Below are 23,021 nucleotides of genomic sequence, written 5' to 3'. Positions count from 1 at the left end.
CTAATTTTTCCTTGTATTATTTAATTATACATTTTACACTGGAACTTTAAGAGGCAGCAGCCTCTCACTTTGGCTCAAATTGGGCTGTTGACCTGAGTGAGTAGTGGATCCCAGACTTACACTGTAGACACACAATTTTCTTACCATGTCATGTTCTGTCCTATTTCATTTTATTACGAGAAAGCCAGTTTTGTGGATAATTGAGTGAGTCTTGATAAGATATTCTTTATTTATTTATTTTTCCCAACAGTAAACCAACTAATCAACATTTACCAACACAATGAGTTTAAACATACTAAGAAAGATTTCTTATGTAGGCCTACGTTTCATTTTATTACACTATGGCAATAACAATAATTCTTAACTATATAAAGGAAAAGATGGAGAATGACAAAAAACAACTGTTTAGACTTCACATTTCTGCTCATACTACATGTTACTGCCAAAGCAGTGCAATTTTACTTTCTTTACTTTAGCATCTGATGCATGTCAGTTTGGTCAATAGATGCTAAACTACAACTTATGAATTCTACGAGGTTTCATTACTACCAACAAAAATCAAAACAATACAACACATGAGTGTTGAGGAGTGGCTGTTCAACACTGCAACATTAACCTCATTCAGACAAGTATAAGTCAAAATATGTCCTTATCCTGATGTTGATATTTTATCCTGCACTTCCTAAATGTTTACATCTTGTTTTAATAATATGCCAGGCAATACAGTGGACAGTTGAGACAGAAGGAGAACAAATTAACTGGTTTTAATGCTAGTGTCATCACAGAACACAAAAAGTACAGATAGGTATAGGCTCCTGATACCAGTATAAGTATTGTAGTTTTTTTTATTTTTTGTAGCAGAGCTCAATTGATATTGTAAGAGGTACCAGCTGACACCTCCCTTTCAGATTTTCTGGGCAGCCCTAGAATCCTAGCTGCGGACCCCTGAGAGGGTTCAACAGTCCTCGGAATGTCATTAGCTGACCTCTAAAGCCTCTTGGGATTCCTCTAAAATTTCCTCCTCCTACTTTGTTACATGCATGAGCCAAATGACCAACCAATCCACAGATATAACACACTTCAGGAACTTGTTGAAAATTTGGATTAAAGTTTCCTCTTGCTCTCCCTACATTTCCTCGACCTCTTCCTCTCCATGCCTGCTGCTGCAGGCCAAAGGTCGGCTGTGCATTATAAACAACAAGAACCATTGATAAAGGCTGTGGTGCCTGATACTGAAACTGATTTAGCTGTGATTGTAGCTGTTTACTCTTGGCAAGCCCTCTTGAAAATGAAGGACTCTCTTTCCCCAAATCTCCATTACTATCCCTATTCTCATTTTCATCTTTGCTTTCCCTTTCACTTTCTTCTCTTAAATCCTTCTCCCTTTCTATTCCACCTCTTCTTCTTTCTGCACTAGCCAATAACCTTCTAACTGCTGGATCATATTCTCCCTCAATCTCTTCTAGATCACTCTGTTCTTCCTCTTCTTCACGATCCTTCTTCTTAGTTCTCAGTTTACCTTTAATTTCTAAACACATCGCTGTCTTCTTACTTTTTAAACTTAAATTTGCTTTACCTACTTCTATTTCTCGCTCATCCTCATCTTTAATAAGACAGTCACCTTCCTGACTAATCACTGGGAACTGAGGATACATTTCCCTAAACTCCTCCTCCTTCTCATAAGGTGAGGGTCTCTTTACTGGGACCAAATGTGAGAGGAGTATATCAATCTCTACCATCAACTTTTCTACTTTCTTTACATTCTTCTCTACTTCCTCTTGAACCTTATCTTTCTCCTCCTTCTTAGCCTTTGCCCATTGCTGTCCCTCTCTCTCAAACAGCTGGAGCATGTCAAGTTCCGTCTGTCTCTTCTGTTTACGCTTCTCTCCCTTTTTCCCTTTCTTCTCACCTGCCTTATATGTGGACACAAGCACCTGCATTGTTTTAATTACATCTGAGTTAAAAGTCCCTACGACTGGCCATGGTTGGTCAACATTAGACCAACGCTTATGCCACTTCTCTGACATTTCTGCTATACCTTTAATTAAGGGATTATTCTTTTGGACAACTTCAACAGGAGTAATTACTTTTGGATTGTCTATTTTTGGCATTTTGATATTCTTCTCTGACTCAGTTTTAATCAGATTATTTTTGTTCTATTTTATTGTGATTTTATTATATCTAATGAATTACTACTAATTGTATTTTAATTACTTATGCTGCTTTAATTGTCACAGTTGATAAAAAACAGATGAAAAGATTTGCCAACTTCAGATATCAAAAAGAGAGTTCTATAGGTAAAAATTCACAACGCCAGGTCCACACACAAAGCTCTTCAACTACAAAATCAATAATCTTTACCCAGCAATAACCAAACCGAATCACAAGCCAACAACAAAATCTCACACAAACCAAACACTATTATCCCATTAATGAAATGATCAGTCCTTTGCCAAGCTTTCTTCTATTTAACTACAACATATGTATGATGCAGGTGTATGTACTAAATGTAAATGAGTGTACTATTATCAATCAAACTGAATATGCATCAACAATGACAACTATAAATGTATGCACAGAGGTATAAATGCAGATACATTTGTCAGAAAGAGTTTGTGGATAAAATCAAACTGGCCTTTATCACTGGATCCAGATGCATGCGCTGTTGTCTGCAAGCCTCAATCCTTGTGATCCAAGCCAGCTGTCATCTGTCCTCCTCTAGACACACCTCTTAAACTCTGGTCTCCTCCTTGAACTCTCGCTCCATGAAGGGAAGACAAACAAATAGTTCAATGTTTTATAAAATCACTAGATACACAAAACACATTCCTACTGCAAGTTTTTCCTTTCTTTTAAAAATTCTGTATTATAACTTAAGAACGTTATAATTTTCATAAAAACATTCTCACTTTAAATAAGTGTTTTCTCCCAAAATTAATCAGGCTTTATCAAAAATTCTCCACCACACAAGTTCTTCTTCCAGGTTCATAAGTTTCTTACAGATTTATTTTCCCAACAGTCCCCTTAAATAGAGGCTCATAGCAAGTTAATCACAAAGTCCCCTTAGAAGATTCATAAGGTTTATTTCTTATTAAACGTCCTTTAAAGGTTCATAAACATCCTTCTCAGGCTCATATTTGTTAAAACTTAAATAATATATAATTCTATATATAATATAACATATTATAACTTACTCAAACTTCTTATTCTTATACTTTATTCAGTCTTATACCTTATTCAACATACACTCAATCATATCAATTACTCATAAACTTTATTCACAAAAGAAAACCAATCTTCACACACACACACACACACACACACACACACACACACACACACACACACACACACACACACACACACACACACACACAAAAAATGGGGATTTAACAAACAAACACAAAACAAGTGATCACATATATATTAAAGCTTCTTTCTTTCTCTTTATTTTTTACTTCTTTTTAACTTTATTTTATTCTTTAAGTATCCCCCATTTACTTTATTCCTTACCCCAAAATGTCCCTTTATTTTACCTGTTTTTTACTCAAAAAATCCCTTCAGTTAACCCTCTTTAACCCCAGTTCCTTTAAACCCACTAAGACCAATTCTTAACTTATATTATTACCCATTACTTAATCCCCTTTTTACCCCTTTTCTTTACCTACCCATTTTACCCCAAATGTCCTATTTTACTTTTACCCCAAATTCCCTATTTCCCCCTTTTTGCGTTGCCAGCAGCGCAAACAAAAACCAAAAAACAAATTTAGAAAAATTTAGAACGATAATCAACTTCCAATCATCAAAGCAACAATCACCCACACAAAGAGTCTTAAACGGTGTGACCCAACAGCAAACAGACAACAGCTCCAACAAACAAACCAGCACACAATATTGTGAAAAACTCACACTTTTCAGAAGCCCAGATCGATGCAGGAGCCGGCTGGTCAAAGCTGAAGAAAAACTGAAGAGCCACAAACACATCCTGTTCGTGACGCCAAAATTGTGGTATATTGATGTGTTGATGAAAAGAAGGGATCACCGCTGACACGTCTTCGCTTGTATTCAAAAATAAGTTTATTAACAAGAAGAAGAACAGTGTACAAAAAATGCCGAATCCTGGAGCATCTCTGGTCAAAAATGAGATCTCTCTCTCTCAACCCAAAAACCTTCCCTTTTTATATGTTGGCTTATCTCCAACACTCCACCTTCTCCGGACAGAGAGAAACCTCCCGTCCAGATGTCCAATGACCTTTGACTTGACCCTTTAACTTTTAGGCTAGCGAAAAACCCCATGTCCTGTATCCCATGTCTTTTACCCATTGGAGAAGACAACCAGGTCATTCAGTCGTCTTGGACCATGCCTATCCCCTTAGGTCAGATGACTTCTAAGCAAATTGTGGAACCCATGAAGTAGAGCATCTGTCCAGACACTCCTTCAGTTCCAAACAAGGCACACATACAAAAAAGTATATATAATGGTAATAACAAGATATTAAAACTAAGAACATTAAGGAGTATAATATACTACACAACAAACATGGAGACTAAAGAAAGTGATGAACTAAAATACAGATCTTAACCAGCTACACCTTCAAAGATAAATCTATCCATCCATCACTAAAGTTATTGGACAGCAGTACAACAAAATTGACCACAGACAGCTAACCATAACAGATAACCATAACCAGCAACAATAAAAAATTAAAAAATACATAAAATAACTACATGCACAATATAGAATCAGTGATATTGCACACCTTTGGATATTGGGAAGCAAATGGTAGACTATTGCATAAATGCATTTGTTATTCCAATGGCGCTTGGATAGAAACTATTAAGAAACCCAGGAAGTGAGTTCTCATTGCCCTGTATTGCTTCATGGAGGGCAGCAGTGTAAAGTGTGTCTTGGGTGTTGAGAGTCCTTAATTATGTTTGTGGCGCTACATAGACATCGGCAATTGGACAAGTGTCAGTGATGCTTTGAGCCAACTTGATGACAAACTGTGCAGCTAAGCAGGTCCTGGGACAGATTTGTTTTTCATAGTGTCCTCAAGAAGTAAAGTTTCTGCTGTGCTTACTTCTTCTTTGTCTATTTGAGTTTACACAATTCTGCTGTGTCTCCGTCAGACCATGGAAGCCAAAATCCAGCATGTAGAGGCTGAGTGAAAGTGGTCTGGACTCTGTGGAGGAGAGTCATGGTTTCAGAGACGCTGTAGAAGGACAGAATACCTGCACTGTGATCCAGGTACACTCCTACTCTGGAGGACTGAGGACCTGAGACTGGAGTCTGGATGTTGTTGAACCAAAATGTGAAACCGTTGTTGTAACAATGTAACACCCAAGACTTATCATTGAATCCAAATCTACATTCATCCCCTGCTCTGCTGATATTCTTGTATGCGACTGCTACATATATTCCTCCTCCTCTCCACTCCACCTCCCAGTAGCAACATCCAGTCAGACTTTCTCTACTCAGGACCTGATAATATGCAGTGAATCTATCTGGGTGATCAGGGTAAGACTGTGGTTTTCGACCTCGTGTTACTTTTCTGTGTCCCCCTGATAATAACAGACATCTGTTTACTGTGTTTGGATCCAGTGTGATTTCCTGTGAATATTGTAAGAAGTCAGCTCTGGTCCTGGGCTCTGGTGGTGACAGTGCATCATTGACTCTTGTCAGTTTCACTGACGGTTTTCCACTCAGAAGGTCCTGTAGTTTATCTCTGAGCTCTGACACAGCTGCTGTCATATCCTCAAAGTGTCTGAGAGGAAGGATATTAATGCTGGATGAGTGTGTAGATGGACTGAGTGCTGACAGTGAGGGGTAGTTGTGTAGAAACTGGGTGTGATCCTCTGTGTGTGACAGCAGCTTCAGCTCAGCGTCTTTGCTCTTCAGCTCAGTGATCTCCTGCTCCAGCTTCTTCTGAAGCTCTTTGACTCCACTCACTTGAGTTTCCTGCTGGGATCTGATCTGCTGCTTCAGCTCAGAGCTTCTTTTCTCCATGAGACGGATCAGCGGAGTGAAGATCTTCTCATTGTCCTCCACTGCTTTATCAGCAGAGCCATTGATGGCCTCCACCTCCTGTTGAAGCACCTTCACATCTTTCTCTGTGTCCTGGATTCTCTGCTGGATTTTTTGTCGACTCAGCTCCAGCTCTCTCTGCCTCTCAGTCCTTTCTGCTGCAGCTGAGACTGTGTCGTGGCCTTTATGTTCCTCCACAGAGCAGAGATAACAGATACACTGCTGATCAGTGCGGCAGAACATCTTCATCACCTCATCATGACGAGAGCAGATGTTCTCCTGGAGCTTCTTGGAGGGCTCCATCAGCTTGTGTTTCTTAAATGGAGCTGCTTCATAGTGAAGCTGCAGGTGTTTCTCACAGTAGGAGGCCGGACACGTCAAACAGGACTTGACAGCTTTGAGTTTTCTCCCAGTGCAGACATCACAGGCCACATCTTCAGGTCCAGCATAGCAGTGATCAGCAGGAGCAGCTTGGAGTCCAGTCTTCTTCAGCTCCTCCACTAAATCTGCTAACATGGTGTTTTTCAACAGGTCTGGTCTTGGTATGAAGTTCTTCCTACACTGAGGACAGCTGTGGATTTTTTTCCCATCCTCTCCATCCCAGTGGGTTTTAATACAGTTGAAGCAGTAGTTGTGTCCACAGGGAATAGTCACTGGATCCTTCAGTAGATCCAGACAGATGGAACAAGAGATCGTCTCCTGGTCCAGATGAACTCCTTTCTGCGCCATTTCACCTCTCACAGACAAACAAATCAACTGACTTAGCTTCACTTCGTCAGAACAGGAACTAGTCTGAGCTCTGATCTAAACAACATGTGTCTCTGCAGTGAACGGGGCCTGTCAGCTCCTCCTCTTCACCACATGTTGATTCCACCCATCTACAAACTGTAGATCTGAAGGGGAGGGAATAAGGAAACACCTGAACAGGGTGGAGCTGATTGTGTTTGAGAGCAGGAAGAAGAGGGAGGTGATAAGGTTTTACCTGTTCCACAAGGAGAAGCAGTTGAATACTGTGCGTTAGGGTTAGAATTGAATGCAGACTTTGACAATGCAGCTAATTTCACACTACACTAAAATACAGAGTTCAATCACTGCTGATTTCTAAATAGCTTTTGAATAGGTTGATGAAGTTTTTGAAGTAGTTTTGTAGTAATACTTGATAGGTATAGAATCAAAATTTGAGTTCAAGTTGTATTTTAATATTTGATTCCCTGAAAGAAATAAAACAAACAAGTTACTTGTTCCAACTGTGAATTCCACAGTACCTCAACGCACCAGACCTGTTTGTCTTTATGAAGCCTAAGGGTTACTGTGTAGGCTGAAGTATGTTTAAAACATTCATAGATCATATACAAATCCAAGTTCACAGTGAACAGTTTTATTTTCTTTATAAAGTCTAGACTGTGTGGTTTCACCTCTGCAAGTTTAGAAACACAAAGTCTCCACTAATCATCATCCTTGATCTCACCTGGCAGGAAACTGGATGATGGTAAATTTGATCTTTTACTTTGATCTCTGGCTATCTGCTCCAGAATAGGTCTCCATTACTCTTCCCACAGGCCATAGGGAGGCAGGAAGTTGAGGATTAACAACCATAACCACTCGTCCCAGTTTTAAGTTGTGCTTGTCAGTGTTCCATTTGGTTTTGGTAGCAGGTTTGGAAGGTAATTTGAATGTTGTGCCAGCTTCTCTTCCCAGTCAGTTGACTGTTTGCATACACAGCCTGAGGAAGCAATACATCTCGCTGCCTCAGCAAAAGCATAGTTGGGGTGACAGGATCTAGATAAGCAACATCTGTGGAGACATATCCAAGAGACTATGAATTAAGAATACTCTCCACCTCTAAAAGGCAATAAGACTGATGCAGGTACAGACTGGCTGCCTACAAGACCCCCAGAATGTCTTTAACAGACTTTATGTCCGTCTCTCAGGTTCCACCGAAGTGTGGAGAGTTGTCACACAGCACAGGGCAGTCTGTCTGCCAACACAGGAATGCACCTGAGTCCAGATCTTTCAAGATATCCAGATTGACACATCTAATGGTCATACATTTGAAGATTATTCCCAGCCCTTTTCAGACCTTCTGCCTACTATGACAGTATATATCGCCCAAGGCAGTCTACATGAGTAGACCAGAAAGCCAGATTATACATTTTCGTACAATTTTTCATTATACTCCAGAATTAGAAGTTAGGTGACCATATGACTGGACTCCAACAGTATATGATGTATAATGTTGGGGTCAAGAATCCTTGGCTCTCCTGAGCTGTCTTCTTACTCTGATAAGACCAAGAACCTGATCTAAGTCTGGCGCGAAGGATGATAACTTGCTGGAAGAGAGAAGAGGTCTGTCCGATTGGAGCGCTGATAAAGAGAATGGAAAGCTGTTCAGTTGGGCCTTTCTCAGGAGAACGATCTCAGCCTTAAGCTGTGGTGGAGAGGTTAGATTGGGGGCAAGTTTTGTAGCGGCAAGAGTCAGATTGGAGCCATTGCAGAATGGTAGTGGAGTCACTCCATAAGGTGGTCTTGGATATTCGAACCATGGGATGGCAGATTTGTTTTTTAGGTGACCTTCAGCATGTACTGGGGCAGTTTGCAGCCAAGTGTGAAACGGCTGGGATGAGCACCTCAAATTCCGAGGCTACAGAAAAAGGTGGCTTGCCTCCTCCAGGTCGGAGGAGAGCTCCTGCCTCAATCTGAGGAGTTTAAGTATCTCGGGGTCTTGTTCACGAGTGGGGAAGGATGGAGCGTGAGATTGACAGGTGGATCGGTGCAGCTGCCACAGTAATGTGGTCAGTGTTCTGGTCTGTCATGGTGAAGAAGGAGCTGAGCCGAAAGGTGAAGCTCTCAATTTACTGGTCATTCAACGTTTCTACCCTCACATATGGTCATGAATTTTGGGTTATGACCGAAAAAAACTAGATCTTGGATACAAGCGTCTGAAATGAATTTCCTGTGCAGGGTGGCGAGCACTCCCTTAGAGTCCCTATAGGGTGAGGAGCTCTGTCACCCGGCAGGAGCTCGGAGTAGAGCCGCTGCTCCTCCACATCGAGAGGAGCCAGCTGAGGAGGCTTGGGCATCTGTATCGGATGCCCCCTGGACGCCTCCCTCGAGAGGTGCTCTAGGCATGTCCCACCGGGAAGAAGACCCAGGACACGCTGGAGTGACTATATTACTCAGCTGGCCTGGGAATGACTTGGGATCCTCATGGAAGAGCTGGAGGAGGTGTCCATGGAGAGGGAAGTTTAGACTGCTTAGACTGCTGCCCCTGCGACCCGGCCCCGGATAAGTGCAAGAAGTTGGATGGATGGAGGAAAAGGAAGTGCCCTGAGTGAATCATATTGAAACATTGGAGAGGAGTCTATCAGTATCAGAAATTGAAGCCAATGGAGTAATAAACCATTGAAATAACATTAGTCCACATACAGTACATTACTAATCACCAACAGAATGCAGTCCTCTGTTTTGTCGTTTTGAACCCCATTTTGTGTGTAATTTTTTGATGTCTCTTTTTAGTTTCATTGCATCTTGTTGTAGTCATTCAATTGACTTTCCAGCAGGAGAACAAAGTGGAAAGTCTGACTGTTTTAAACTACGCTGATAACTGAGGCCAAACTGAGGTCCAAAAGTGTACTTCCTTTGTATTTACTCATTGGTTTGTTCGCTCATCTTCCAGTCAGATCTGTGAGGGAACGAGGAAACGTCAGCTGAGTGTGAGAGCAGAGAGAGATACTGTAAGGGAGGGTGGATCAGGCTCTGTCACATTCCAGGATGAGGAGCAGCTCAGTGAATCAAAACAACACAATTGCAGTGCTGCTCAGGGAACACTCACCAAAATCAAAATCAAAACCTCTTTGATACAGTCAGTCACAAAAATCTGGTTCCATAAATATCCATGATGTGCAACATAAATGACAAAAACTACACATCAGGTTCTCAGATCAAGAAATTAAACCTAAAACCAGGACATTTCAATCACATCTGTTTAACCATGGCCTCATTATGATGTTTAATTTTCATGAAAATCAACATCACAATAAATAGAATGACCTAAAGTCCACAAATACACATGTAACGCGTGTCTTATGTGTGTTGGGAATGTAGACAAAAGAAAATATTAGTTTTATTCTTCAGGAAAAACTATTTTATTTGGTGTCTTCATTAACATTTCCTCATACACAAACTTGAATCTCAGAAAACAGTGAATCATCTTCTCATTATAATCATATTTACAGTTTGATTAACCATCATAGACCTTATCTGTGAGTAGACAGTGATAAAAGTAATAAAAGAAAATCTGTTGATTTCTCTGTTAAGGCCAAAATAACAACACACAAACACATCAATACAAATATCCAACAAACATTTAGAGCTCAGAGAAGTTTCTACTTTCATGTGGAGAAATGTGAGTTTAGGTAAAGAAACATCATCATGAGCAGTGATCTCCTCCACGGCTCCAGCTCCACCTCAACAAACTCAAATATCAACACAACAAGAAATGACAAGAGTCAAAAGTCAAAGTCTCGCCCACAATGTTTGATTGACAGGTGATCTCACACAACAGCAATGAGCTTTTAGCAACAAACATGGAGGCTATAGAAAGTGATTAACTAAAATACAGATTTTAACCAACTGCACCTTCCATGATCTTTGTCTATTTGAGTTTACACAACTCTGCCGTGTCTCCAATACAGTAAAGATAAACTCCAGCATGTAGAGGCTGAGTGAATGTGGTCTGGACTCTGCGGAGGAGAGTCATGGTTTCAGAGACGCTGTAGAAGGACAGAATACCTGCTCTGTGATCCAGGTATACTCCTACTCTGGAGGACTGAGGACCTGAGACTGGAGTCTCGATGTTATTGTACCAAAATGTGAAACTGTTGTCGTAACAATTTAACGCCCAAGATTTGTCATTGAATCCAAATCTACATTCATTCCATCTCCCTGATCTGCTGATATTCTTGTATGCGACTGCTACATAAACTCCTCCTCCTCTCCACTCCACCTCCCAGTAACAACGTCCAGTCAGACTCTCTCTACTCAGGACCTGACACCAGTGAGTAAATCTGTCTAGGTGACTAGAATAAGGCTGTTTCCTACTCATGAATGTTACTTTCCTGTTTCCCTCAGATAATAACAGACGTATATCTGCTGTGTTTGGATCCAGTGTGATTTCCTGTGAATATCTTAAGAAGTCAGCTCTGGTCCTGGGCTGTGGTGGTGACAGTAAAACATCCACTTCAGTCACTGTCAGTGAGATGTTTGTCCATGTGTCTCTCAGAAGGTCCTGTAGTTTATCTCTGAGCTCTGACACAGCTGCTGTCATATCCTCAAAGTGTCTGAGAGGACGGATATTGATGCTGGATGAGTGTGTAGATGGACTGAGTGCTGACAGTGAGGGGTAGTTGTGTAGAAACTGGGTGTGATCCTCTGTGTGTGACAGCAGCTTCAGCTCAGCGTCTTTCCTCTTCAGCTCAGTGATCTCCTGCTCCAGCTTCTTCTGAAGCTCTTTGACTCCACTCACTTGAGTTTCCTGCTGGGATCTGATCTGCTGCTTCAGCTCAGAGCTTCTTTTCTCCATGAGACGGATCAGCTGAGTGAAGATCTTCTCACTGTCCTCCACTGCTTTATCAGCAGAGCCATTGATGGCCTCCACCTCCTGTTGAAGCACCTTCACATCTTTCTCTGTGTCCTGGATTCTCTGCTGGATTTTTTGTCGACTCAGCTCCAGCTCTCTCTGCCTCTCAGTCCTTTCTGCTGCAGCTGAGACTGTGTCGTGGCCTTTATGTTCATCCACAGAGCAGAGATAACAGATACACTGCTGATCAGTGCGGCAGAACATCTTCATCACCTCATCATGACGAGAGCAGGTGTTCTCCTGGAGCTTCTTGGAGGGCTCCACCAGCTTGTGTTTCTTTAACGGAGCTGCTTCATAATGAGGCTGCAGGTGTTTCTCACAGTAGGAGGCTGGACACGTCAAACAGGACTTGACAGCTTTGAGTTTTCTCCCAGTGCAGACATCACAGGCCACATCTTCAGGTCCAGCATAGCAGTGATCAGCAGGAGCAGCTTGGAGTTCAGTCTTCTTCAGCTCCTCCACTAAATCAGCTAACATGGTGTTTTTCACCAGGTCAGGTCTTGGTATGAAGTCCTTCCTACACTGAGGACAGCTGTGGATTTTCTTCCCATCCTCTCCATCCCAGTGGGTTTGAATACAGTTGAAGCAGTAACTGTGTCCACAGGGAATAGTCACTGGATCCTTCAGCAGATCCAGACAGATGGAACAGCAGAATTTTTCTCCGCACATTTGATTTCCTTGCTGCGCCATTTCACCTCCCGAGAGTCTCAGTTGAACAGTTTGACTTTGTATGAGACTCATCATCTCTACACCCACCCTCATACCTACAGATATGCGAAGGGAGGGGACAAAGAAACAGGTTGACAGATTGGAGCTTGAAGAGTATTTAACCAGGAACAGAGAGAAGGGTTTTCAGGTTTTTCTGCATTACGCAAAGATGATTGTGAAGAACTGTTGCTTGCAATCTGCAGAAAGAAACCTGACCCAGTTAAAACAGAATAGTTTCACACACAATAGCTGCATTCATAGGGCCCTGTAAAATTAGTTTTACTTTATTCCCAAATTCCATTTAAATTTTTGGAAATTCTTTTCCGTTTTAATTTTTGGGAATTCAGTTTTTTATCTTTTATTCTCATTTTACTAACAAAAATAGTGTGTTTGTAATGTTCATGACTAAATTGTACACAGATTAAATATAAATTGAGGAAATAAACAAACAACACTTTTCCTCCATACCTTAAAGGAGAATTCCAGCCATTTTCCTGATGGTCACCCAGTGTTGGGGGGAGCAAAAATCGCGACTAAAATTTATGCAAGCAAACCATTGCTACCCGGCTCTTGGGATAGCGACAACGTTAACCCATGGGAGCAATTCTTTCAACCACAACAAACACTCAGAAAACAATCAAATATCTATGGTACATGACTGGAATCCTTAGAGACACCATTGAACTCATATAGTGTACAGTATAAACAGTATAAACTTTGTGTATTTGCATACAGTCACTCACCTCAAATAGACTAACTCTGAAACATCCTGGAAAGACATTACTATCCGATCGCAGAGCGCCTGCTCTTCCCGCCACAGAAATAAACACTTTTTCCTTGTCGTGATGATTTCTTGGGCGTTCATTTCTGTGGCGGGGAGAGCAGATGCTCTGCAATCGGATAGTAATGTCTTTCCAGGATTTTTAAACCAGTGTCTGCCGTTTCCTCCTCCTTTTCCGTTCGGGCTGCTGTACAAACATGGCGGCGCAAGATGGTGGCACTCTCTAAAGCAAGACACTTGCTAAAATAATAATTATAAGGCTACGAAATATATATATATATATATATATATATATATATACACTTATACAAATATATTCAACAAATATATTCAATTATTCAATTATACAATTATTACACACTGGACCTTTAAGAACAAATAGCCTACTGCATGATGCAACATAACACTGTACTTCAAATATTGCTTTAAACTGTTTCCAGTAAAACAAATTATATTAGTTAAAGAAATAAATTCCTTCATGGCTTGTGGACAATAAATGGTCATTGCATGTACTTTTACACTTCCAGTCGACAGAATGTTGGCAGAATTTGCAAAACAACAGTTCAGCTGCTACCCAGATTTGCTTCCCTCTGTGCAATTTTCCCCCCACACACACAGTACATTCCGCTTCCACACGAAAACAGCATTTCAGTCAAATTATGTCAAATTCTGCCACATTTGGCATTAAAAATAGATTCCATTTTAATTGTGTAGCCTCAGTAGTCATATTGATGAGGGCAGGGCTTTTGGGTTATTCAAATGTGTTTTGTTTGTTTGTTTTTTAACCCTGATTAACTTAGTTTTAAATATTACCTTGGATTTATTTTTAAAAGTACACACATGAAATGTTTTAACGTACCTAATCCTCTTTTTTAAATTAGTTTTAATACTTAGGCCTATATGTCTCTCTCAGAATGGAATGAATCCCTCTTTCCAGGTAAGTAATAAAGTAACACAACACAACATAACATAAGGTTTTAGAAAAATATGTCTCAATTATTTACTTAATAAATAAATGATTATTTCAAATGAAATATGAAAATGAAATAAAATTTGAAAGGTCTCTTTTAAACCTTAAACATAAAATGTCCCTCTTTTTTTAAGGAAAAATATTGCACATGAATTGTTCCTCTTTTTAAGTAAACTGTACCATAAAAATGCATAAACAGCAACACTTTAACCCTCAAATGGATTAATTCAGAAACCCTCAGTTTACCACTTCAAAGTCACTTAAACACATATGTGTGGGCCCACACACACCTTAGTGCACCGTTTACGAAAGCTGGCAACTAAAATTATTATAATCTATAATTATATCATATTTATATATTAAACATTATAAAACAAAATTGATCATACCTGAGTTAATGTTTCTGTCCTATCCTTCCTCAGTCACAGATGCAGGCTCAGCATCCAATCAGCATTTCAACACAGACTGTCGGTTTCTCTTTTCTCCTCCATGTTGCCAGAAAACTCACAAGTGAAGTCCTGGTTGCTCCACGCTCTGTCTGGGTCTCTTCTCTGTCTTCAGCTCGAAAGCAGCAGCTAAAACCCTCAAACTGTTCAACTGAGGGAGTCAAACTTTAACTAGAAAATAAATGTCTGTCCACTGGTAATGAACTGACTCCAGCCTATACTTCAAGCTAGCTAAGCGTTAGCATTAGCAGTAGCACAAAACGTAAACAGTCTCTGAACTTTGTGTAGAAATTCCTCTCGTTTCTCAACATGCAGCTCGTCACTCTTCTCACTGGTTGTCGTGCAAACAATCATAAGACACAAGTTACACACTGGTTTGTGCACTACTAACTTACAAATTAACACTGAAAGTCCATGTGTCACGCTCACTCTGCAGCTTCGCTCTGGCCGCTCTCTCCTAGCCTGTGTCTCACTCTCTCTTGTCCGTGCTGAAACACCTGAGACCTGACGATCCGGCCGATCGCTATTAACCCCATAAATGCTGGTTTACACAGTTTGCATAGATAGCCTACATTATTTTTTAAATAAATCAATAAACATAATAATTTTATATAACTATAACTGCTATTAACATTTTTATCATAACTTTTTTAATGAATTTCAACCTTTTAAATCACGATAATATCATAAGCATCACTTATTACCTCATGTTTTTGATTTGGTCATGATTGGCAATCATAGTCTGTATTTTTTTTTTGTTTTCAGTTGCTTTTAATATCTCCGACATCAACACATCAACAACCAGATTATTACAAAGCATTATGTTTCTCGTCATTTTTATGCCAATGACAGTTATACCCAGTTATATATCCCTAGTAAATTCTCAAACCCAAGCACCCTTGCAACTCTCCTGCTTCTGTAATTTTTGATGACTCAAAATCATCTCAAACCAATGACAAACCTGAACCAAGACTGTTTGTCCCCTCTCACTCCATCAGCACTCTCAGCACTAATCTTGGTGACATTTCCAGGTATATTACACCTGCTATGATGCCAACCTGAGTCACCTAAGCCAAGTATGTGGTTCAATCCTGTTTTTTTTTATCAATTCAGAATTTCCAAAATCAGATCATTTTTATCTCTGACCTACGTCAGCCAGGCCTCTTCTTACAGTAACTTTTAAAGGTCAGCTGCAAAATTACATCACTGACTGATTAACCAAGACCTGAGCTGAGGATGCAGGCCTGCTGGTCATCTCAAGGTCCAGGTCAACAAGGGTGGCACAGTGGTTTGATTCCTGGACCCGGGGCCTTTCTGGGAGAAGGTTGTTCTCTCCAGGTTCTCTGGCTTCTTCCCACATAGTCCAAACACATGCGCAGTACTACATTCATTGGTGAATCTGAATTCCCCTTAGTTGTGAATGTGGTTGTGTGTGGTTGTTCATCTTTATATGTCAGCTCCTCAGACCCTGCACACTGCTGCATTCATTATGTGAATACAAACACTGTGTCAGGCAACCAAACACATACTTCACATACATGGGAAAGAAAAAAAGTAAACGTGTGCACTCGTGTCATATTGAATACTACACAATAACACAGACTGCACAGCAGCAGACATCCATACTGTTCAAGCTGTGGTGAACTGTCCTGCCACTGGAGGGCGAGAGAGCTCCACTGAACTTTTTATGTCACTTCCATGTGATAAAAGTTTCCTGCTCCATACAAATATCTGTCAGATGAACTCAGTTGTCAACTCATCTAAACCACTTTTAGATCTTTTCTTTCTTTCAGATAGGCTATTGAGCTGGAGCTGCAAAAACTGATTTCCCGAGCGTGCAACTGTTGTAGTGGTAGTAAGATTTATCTCAGCGACTACTCCGTCGACTACTACTACAACTGAAATAATAATATGAAGAAGTTTACAGAGTGCTTCACAGAAATTTAAAAGAAACCGTCGAGTTGAGGCTCAAACTCCTGAGTCCATGCTCACCTTTGACCTTGCACACAAGGTAGAACTACAGTGTATGGACTAACTTCTCAGCACAACAGGAAATAGTGTTGTGAAAGAGCTGGATATCAAAGGTTGAAAGAGATGATGATGATGATGCAAGGTCATCTTAGAATCCAGGGCTGATAATAACAGTATTATTTTAATATGCATTCAGTCCCACATGAGTCCAGGCAGCTTTTCAGAGCAGATACATGCAGTACATGTGTTTTTAGGCTAAATTTCCAAACTCAGGTCAATTGGTCAGTCATTCAGAACTGGAAATGATCATTCATGCCTTCATCTCCTCACGCCTAGATTACTGTAATTCCCTCTTCCCCTGCCTCGGTAAAGCCTCACTAGACTGCATGCCTTCAGTTAATCCAGAACGCTATACCGCCCGACTTCTGTCCAGATCCCATAAATTCTCTCACATCACTCCCGTCTTAGCATCCCTGCGCTGGCTCCCGGTAAATTTCAGGATATACAATCCTCACCCTTACATATACAGAGCCCTCAATAGTCAGGTCAATGGTGATAGAGTCTTTGAGTCCGTTGACCCAAAATGGTGGAACTCTCTCCCTCTTGGGTTCTGCTGATACTTTTAAAAACCAGTTAAAAACACATCTGTTTAGTAAGCCTGGCTGGGTGTCGCTGTATTTCTTCAAATGTGCTGCTGCTTTTGTGGTTATTTTGGTATGGTGTTTGTATATGTATCTTGTGAAACACTTTGTGAGTCTTCTCTGAGAAGTGCTATATAAATAAAATGTACTTTCTTACTTACTAAATATGAATGTTGCCCTTCTTCTTAGATTGTAGTAACAGTCCTGCTGTGTCACCTCTTATTAACTTAATCAGCACTAATGACTCTGCCTAGACTCAGATCAGCTGAAGGCCCATCACTGTGTTAAGAGCTCATGCCTGGCCAACCACCTGACTGAGTACAACTGTGGATTTAAAAGACCTTAAAAGACAACGATGAAGAGAGACATTAACAGCTTGTCTCCCCTCTGGAGCAGCTGTGTCCAGACTCCTTAAACGAGACATAATCACATACCAGCCTGTTTCCCAGTCCTAAACAAAAACAAAACAAAAACTTAAAGGGACAACGAGGAGTTTCTCCATCGGCAGAACGAAAAATTCTGCGACAATAAAAAAGCCTCATATTAATGTGGATGAATCTACGTTACTTGTTAATGGGCCCATTTTCGATAAATATATCGTTTTGTCTCTATTGTTATTTTGTTAATATTAGTGGTGGCGGAAATGCTGGGCGAGCCGACCAGCGTTTCCTTACTTTCGGTTTTGCGGCGAGTCATGAGAATAACGTCGCCGAATCGCCGTTTATGGTCGGAACTACGATGGTATGTGACTTTAATTCTTGATGAATGAAAACATGAGTCTGTCTTGCGCCGGTCAAAGAATTTCACGGTGCGCGCGGAGGCTCATAAATGTAGTGTGAAAACGCTTCACTTTTCTAAAACTCCTCGTTGTCCCTTTAAATGAAGGACAACAGGAATTAATGACTTAAGACCAATGACCTGTGTGATAATGAAGTCATTCGAGCACCTGGACTCGGCAGGAACCAGCGCCAGCCAGGATCCTTTTTTGTGGACACATTGTGATTTATTCTCTATCACAACCACTGAGTGAGATCTGCTGTCCAACCATGAGGAGAATGAAAGTAAACCAACTGGCCTTAAATGCGAGGAGAAGTGCTCACATTTCCAGACGGACTCTCCTGGAAGATGTTCACAGTGTGGCACTTTGTTGTTCACATGACAGGTTGTGTGTCTGGAGAGATGTCGAATCTCTGGCATGCTGCCTGCTGCCAGGTCTGTTTCTGTTGCACCCAACAGCCAAAAACTAAAAGTTTTTCATTTTAAATTGAATGCCGGATTATGTTTTTAAAAAATCTTCTCCTTTTTTTTTAGGTGATCTTGCATCACTACAGGTGTTGCCAAAGCTACTGATACTTCTCAGAATTAATGCTCTCTGCCAATAAATGACAACTTTTAATGAAAAAGTTTGACGAAGCATCGCTCACATGTCTCCTTTCCAGCCCTCAAATTAAATTTCAGTTTTTAGCCTCCAATAAAACACCTTTTACTAAAACGTCGACTCGGGGGCCCGGTGCCTGTGGTGTCTGTGCACGGAGAAAGAATCTGGTTCACACGTCTAATCAGTCAAAGTGGCATTTCCACAGCTTCAGGCAGAGGGTTAGGGCCTGTTCAGTGTTTCATGATGCCACTGCAGAACCAAACAAGTGCACCAGCTTCCTATTTTCAGTGGAGATTGTCATAACAGGAAGGTGAGACTCCAGACACCAGGAGAGCTGCTTTTACCGTGACTCATTCTTTCTATTTTCCAGTCATACTGTAGGTGAGTGTGTTTGTTGTGTGTCCTCTGCATTATCCTTAATTCTAACTTTAATCTTGTATTGACATATATAAAAGAACATTATAACATCTTATTTGTGATTTTTCTATTCGAGTTGTGGCATTTGTCTTGTGTTGACCCATCTGGGCCACCGTATTAAGTCGATATGGTGAACCTGTAGTGAACAGAACCAGCATTTTAAAGCATTTTACAGCATGTTTAAAAGGATAGTTCACCCAAAATTGAAATTTCACTCATTATCTATACGGATAACTCTGAAACTTCTCCCAGCCCTTCGACATGAGGGTGAGTAGATAATGAGTGAAATTTCAATTTTGGGTGAACTATCCCTTTAAGTAAGTATTACATACCTTTTGTATGCACAAGTGTATGTAGTTTTACTTTTTTGTATCTTTTTTGTATGATTTATATGATTTCGTATCAACATCATCATTTTAAAAGCACTGTATTTGTGTTGTGACATTTACATTGTTTTGACCCATCTGGGCCACGGTAGTATGATGCTATGGTGGACCTGTACCAAACTCAGTCGGTTATAAACGATGTGTAACATATGCATATGTATTTTTTGTGTTTTTGGAACATTTTCTTATTCAAACTTAAATATTATCGGCATTTATGTAACTTCACATCAATGTTATTGTCTTAAAAGCATTTATTTTGCATTGTGTTGACCCAAATGACCCAATGAATACAAATGTTATATCGCAGGTTTAAACCAGGTATAACTAATGATTCTTTTCTTCTCATCTCGTCAGTAACTTCTGGGCCAGAACAGCAGCTCTCTGCTGCTCCGGCTCCTCTGGTGTTGACGGGACTGGAGGAAAAGACGCCGTCAGTCGCTGTGTGAGCAGGAACAGCCAGATGCCGATGTTGTCTGCACCTCTGGAGTCCTCTGCCTGAACTGAAAGCTTGCAGGCTCAGTTTCATTAAAGCGAAGCAGGCGTCGACTCCTCCTCACCTACTGTACATGTCACATCCAGTGTGATCCGATGTGCAAACCCCCACTGATGGATCAGATTTCCTTTAATTGTAGCCGCAGGCACTGACACTTTGTTGTGTGAGACGGGCTAAACCCGACTGCCTTTGTTTTTTCCATAAATCCATCAGAAGCGGCGCTGTTAATGAAGCAGCTGTCTGCAGAGTTAGTCTAACGTTTACGCCACATCTGATAATAATGTGTCTCCTAGCTGCAGTTTAGTGATGCACAAAAAAGTTTTTTCCTCAAGTTCACATCTGCTTTAAAAAACTCCAGAAAACAGACACGTTTCAGTCTCTGACAGAAAATCCTCACTGGGAAAACGGCTCTGATGAAGTTACTTTTCAAACTAGGTCTGTTCACATCACACTTTATTTCACTTTAATTCAGGCCACGGTTACAACGTGAGCTGTGCAGCATGTTCTATCTCGACGCAGTGACAGACACTTATCAACTCAACGTCTCCTTTATCAGATACAAGATTACACAGGAAAAAGGTTTTCAACCTGTCATTTCTTTTCCTTCACATCTGAATGCAACCACGCAATTGTAGAACATACATGTAGAATCTGTAAAGGTCACTCAAATCTGTCTTTTCATAGACGTAGTAGAAAAACAGGTACAAGCTCAGGCGGCAGAATTTCTTTTTTCTTCTTCTTTTTTTTTAACAAGTGTGGATTCAAAGTAAATGAGACCAAGTTTATAAGTTTGTATTGCCAAATGAAACTCTCACCCCCTTTAAAAAAGCTCACCTTCTGAATTACAAGTAAATATTTTATTTTATTTTTTATCAGATTATGGAGAAGTTTCAATCATCTCTTTCAATCGTCTTCTTTCCTTGATTGATGTCAGGTGACATTTATTTATTTACGTATTATACTTTGGACCTTGAATATGAACTCATTGTTGCTTTCATATTTACTGCGTTTTCCACAGATTTCAGGTGATAGATAGATAGATATAGATAGCATACTTGCATAATAAAACACATAACAAGATTCATTTAGATTTTTCCAATTAAATCCCATAAATCAATGGCCATTTCTTATTAGGCAATAAGTGTTTAACTGGAGAGTTTACAGGTTTGTTTATCTACTGATCCTATCTGCATGGACATGTTGTCTGGGATTGTCTGTTTGATATGCTGCGGTTGAGCTGGTGGTTTTTGGTTACAGGGAGCACAGTTAACACCAGACGTCAGGCAGCGATGCCGAATGTAAAGATGAGTTTATTTTGAACAAAGCAAGAAAAACAACAAAAACTCAAGAAAACAAAAGAGTGGTGCAGATTAAAAAGATCAAAAAAAAGTCAGGAAGTCCACTGAGCCATCAGCTCTGAAACAGCCACAATACCAGCTAATCCAAAAACAAACAACTGGTATGGTGATCTCCAAACCCACAAAAGAGTAAAAAGAAAGAAACCAAAACAACAAAACTCTTAAATTGTAAAGAGAAAAACACATTACACACCGGCCATGGAAAAGAGAGTTTGTGGAAACTACGAGTTCTGTAGCCGAGCCCCTGACCTCGAGTATGATGCAGCGACTGTTTCAAAGGACGTCACATGAAAATGGGTCGCTCCGGCTGTCGGCTCTTTAAGTAGCAAGCAGTAACAAGAGGCCGGGGTAAACAACTGAGAGAAGACTTAACAGGCATGGCGTGATGGACCAGATACAACAAGAGGCTTCTGAGGCGTCAGATGTTCGAGGCAGGGTGATAAGAGAGCGATGAGTCCTGTGAAAATGTTTATCGAGGAACCTCAGTGCACACAAGCAGCATTTAGATAACGTCATAGAGACGAAGAAGATGTGAAGCGCCAGGTTTGGTTCCTCTCTAACACAAGAACGTCTCATAAAAGCCCAGATCACATTCACAGAGAGATGGAGGGTGAAAGATCTGTCAGAGCGGGTCTGTCCACAAAGTCTCTAGATGTGTCACTGAAGGCTTTTCTGAAACTAAAGGGTTCAAAAAGTCACCAAACCTGGAAGATAAATGTGTTGTTTTTTTTGCTCTTTATCTTCTCTAGTCCTGAAATTACAAAGTTTTTTTTATGTTTGTTATATTTATACTTCTACGAATGTGAACTTAAGTATGAAGTATGAAATCTGTTTCAGAGTCAGATGGATTGATGGCCACCTTGTCCAACCTGAGGACAGAGGAACAGCTTGGAGACAACGCTGAGTGTGCTATTTTTTTTTTTTTTTTTCCATTCATTTCATTTCCCTTGCTTGGTTTTAGCTTCACTTTTGAATGACTTCATTGTTTTTACACCAAAAACTGTGTTTTGAGTGTTTTTTTTTTGTGCTTCTTTCCCAAACACGTTCAAAAACACAGAGACGACAGCGGACGGGACATCTTGGATTAAAAAAAAAATGAAAATGCAACAATTCCAGTGTCAACAAGCAGCAGTGGAGATCATGCAACACTGTGCAAGGAGGAGGAGCTCCGTGATCTGCTCCTGGACGACATTAGACCTCAGTGAGGTGGGAAAAAAACATCTCCAGGGACATGAACCTGTAGGGAGGGAGGAGGGAACCAACTGTGAAGCACTGGAGCACTAGTAGGAGATAAGTGATGTCAATCTGGATCTTTAATCAGTTTAATGAATGTGCAGTTCCTCTACTGACCACTAGAGTGTGTCAAAGCCTCAGTCCACTGAGAAATGCACATGACTTCCTGTCACTTTGTGATGTCACAACAAAGCAACATGGTGTGTTTTAAATACATTAAAGCAGAAGTAAGCGATCCGGTTGTTTTGGCTAACTTCCTGTCAGCCGATGGAGTTAGCAGTCCCCGCCCTCGTCATGGATCTATTGGTCCTCGTCCCTACGTCACCACATTCATGCGCATCCCTTGGCTGCACACACAGAGAGGACCGCTCCTTTATGCCGTTCTCTCTCCTCATTGGATAAAGGTTGTAGGATACAAGGAACGTTTTCTCCTCGGCTTACAGCAGAGCAGAGTGACTGACAGACCCGTGTTCCGTGTGTAAGTGATTGCTGTCGGAAGATATAACTATTTAAGACTTATATTAACACAAACATTCCGCTTACTTCTGCTTTAACAGAACAGGCGCATATTCATTT

General features: G+C 40.6%; 2 protein-coding genes across 2 annotated transcripts; both read right to left on the bottom strand.

The window, feature by feature from the left end:
• Positions 1–5,092: 5,092 nt before the first annotated feature.
• LOC311000077 (tripartite motif-containing protein 16-like) lies at positions 5,093–6,754 on the bottom strand (the record flags this gene model as incomplete). Its single annotated transcript, XM_083990711.1, has 1 exon — positions 5,093–6,754. The coding sequence occupies one exon, from the start codon at positions 6,752–6,754 to the stop codon at positions 5,093–5,095; it is 1,662 nt and encodes a 553-aa protein (XP_083846837.1).
• Positions 6,755–10,679: 3,925 nt separating this feature from the next.
• Positions 10,680–12,353, bottom strand: LOC311001045 (tripartite motif-containing protein 16-like; the record flags this gene model as incomplete). The annotated part of the gene is made up of 1 exon (XM_083992003.1): positions 10,680–12,353. The coding sequence occupies one exon, from the start codon at positions 12,351–12,353 to the stop codon at positions 10,680–10,682; it is 1,674 nt and encodes a 557-aa protein (XP_083848129.1).
• Between the last annotated feature and the right edge of the window lie 10,668 nt (positions 12,354–23,021).

Source organism: Trachurus trachurus (genome assembly GCF_905171665.1).
Source record: "Trachurus trachurus genome assembly, chromosome: 17".
NCBI classification, from domain to species: Eukaryota; Metazoa; Chordata; class Actinopteri; order Carangiformes; family Carangidae; genus Trachurus; species Trachurus trachurus.
The sequence above is the reverse complement of the archived record's forward strand: the minus strand, read 5'-3'. Positions and strand labels throughout refer to the sequence as shown.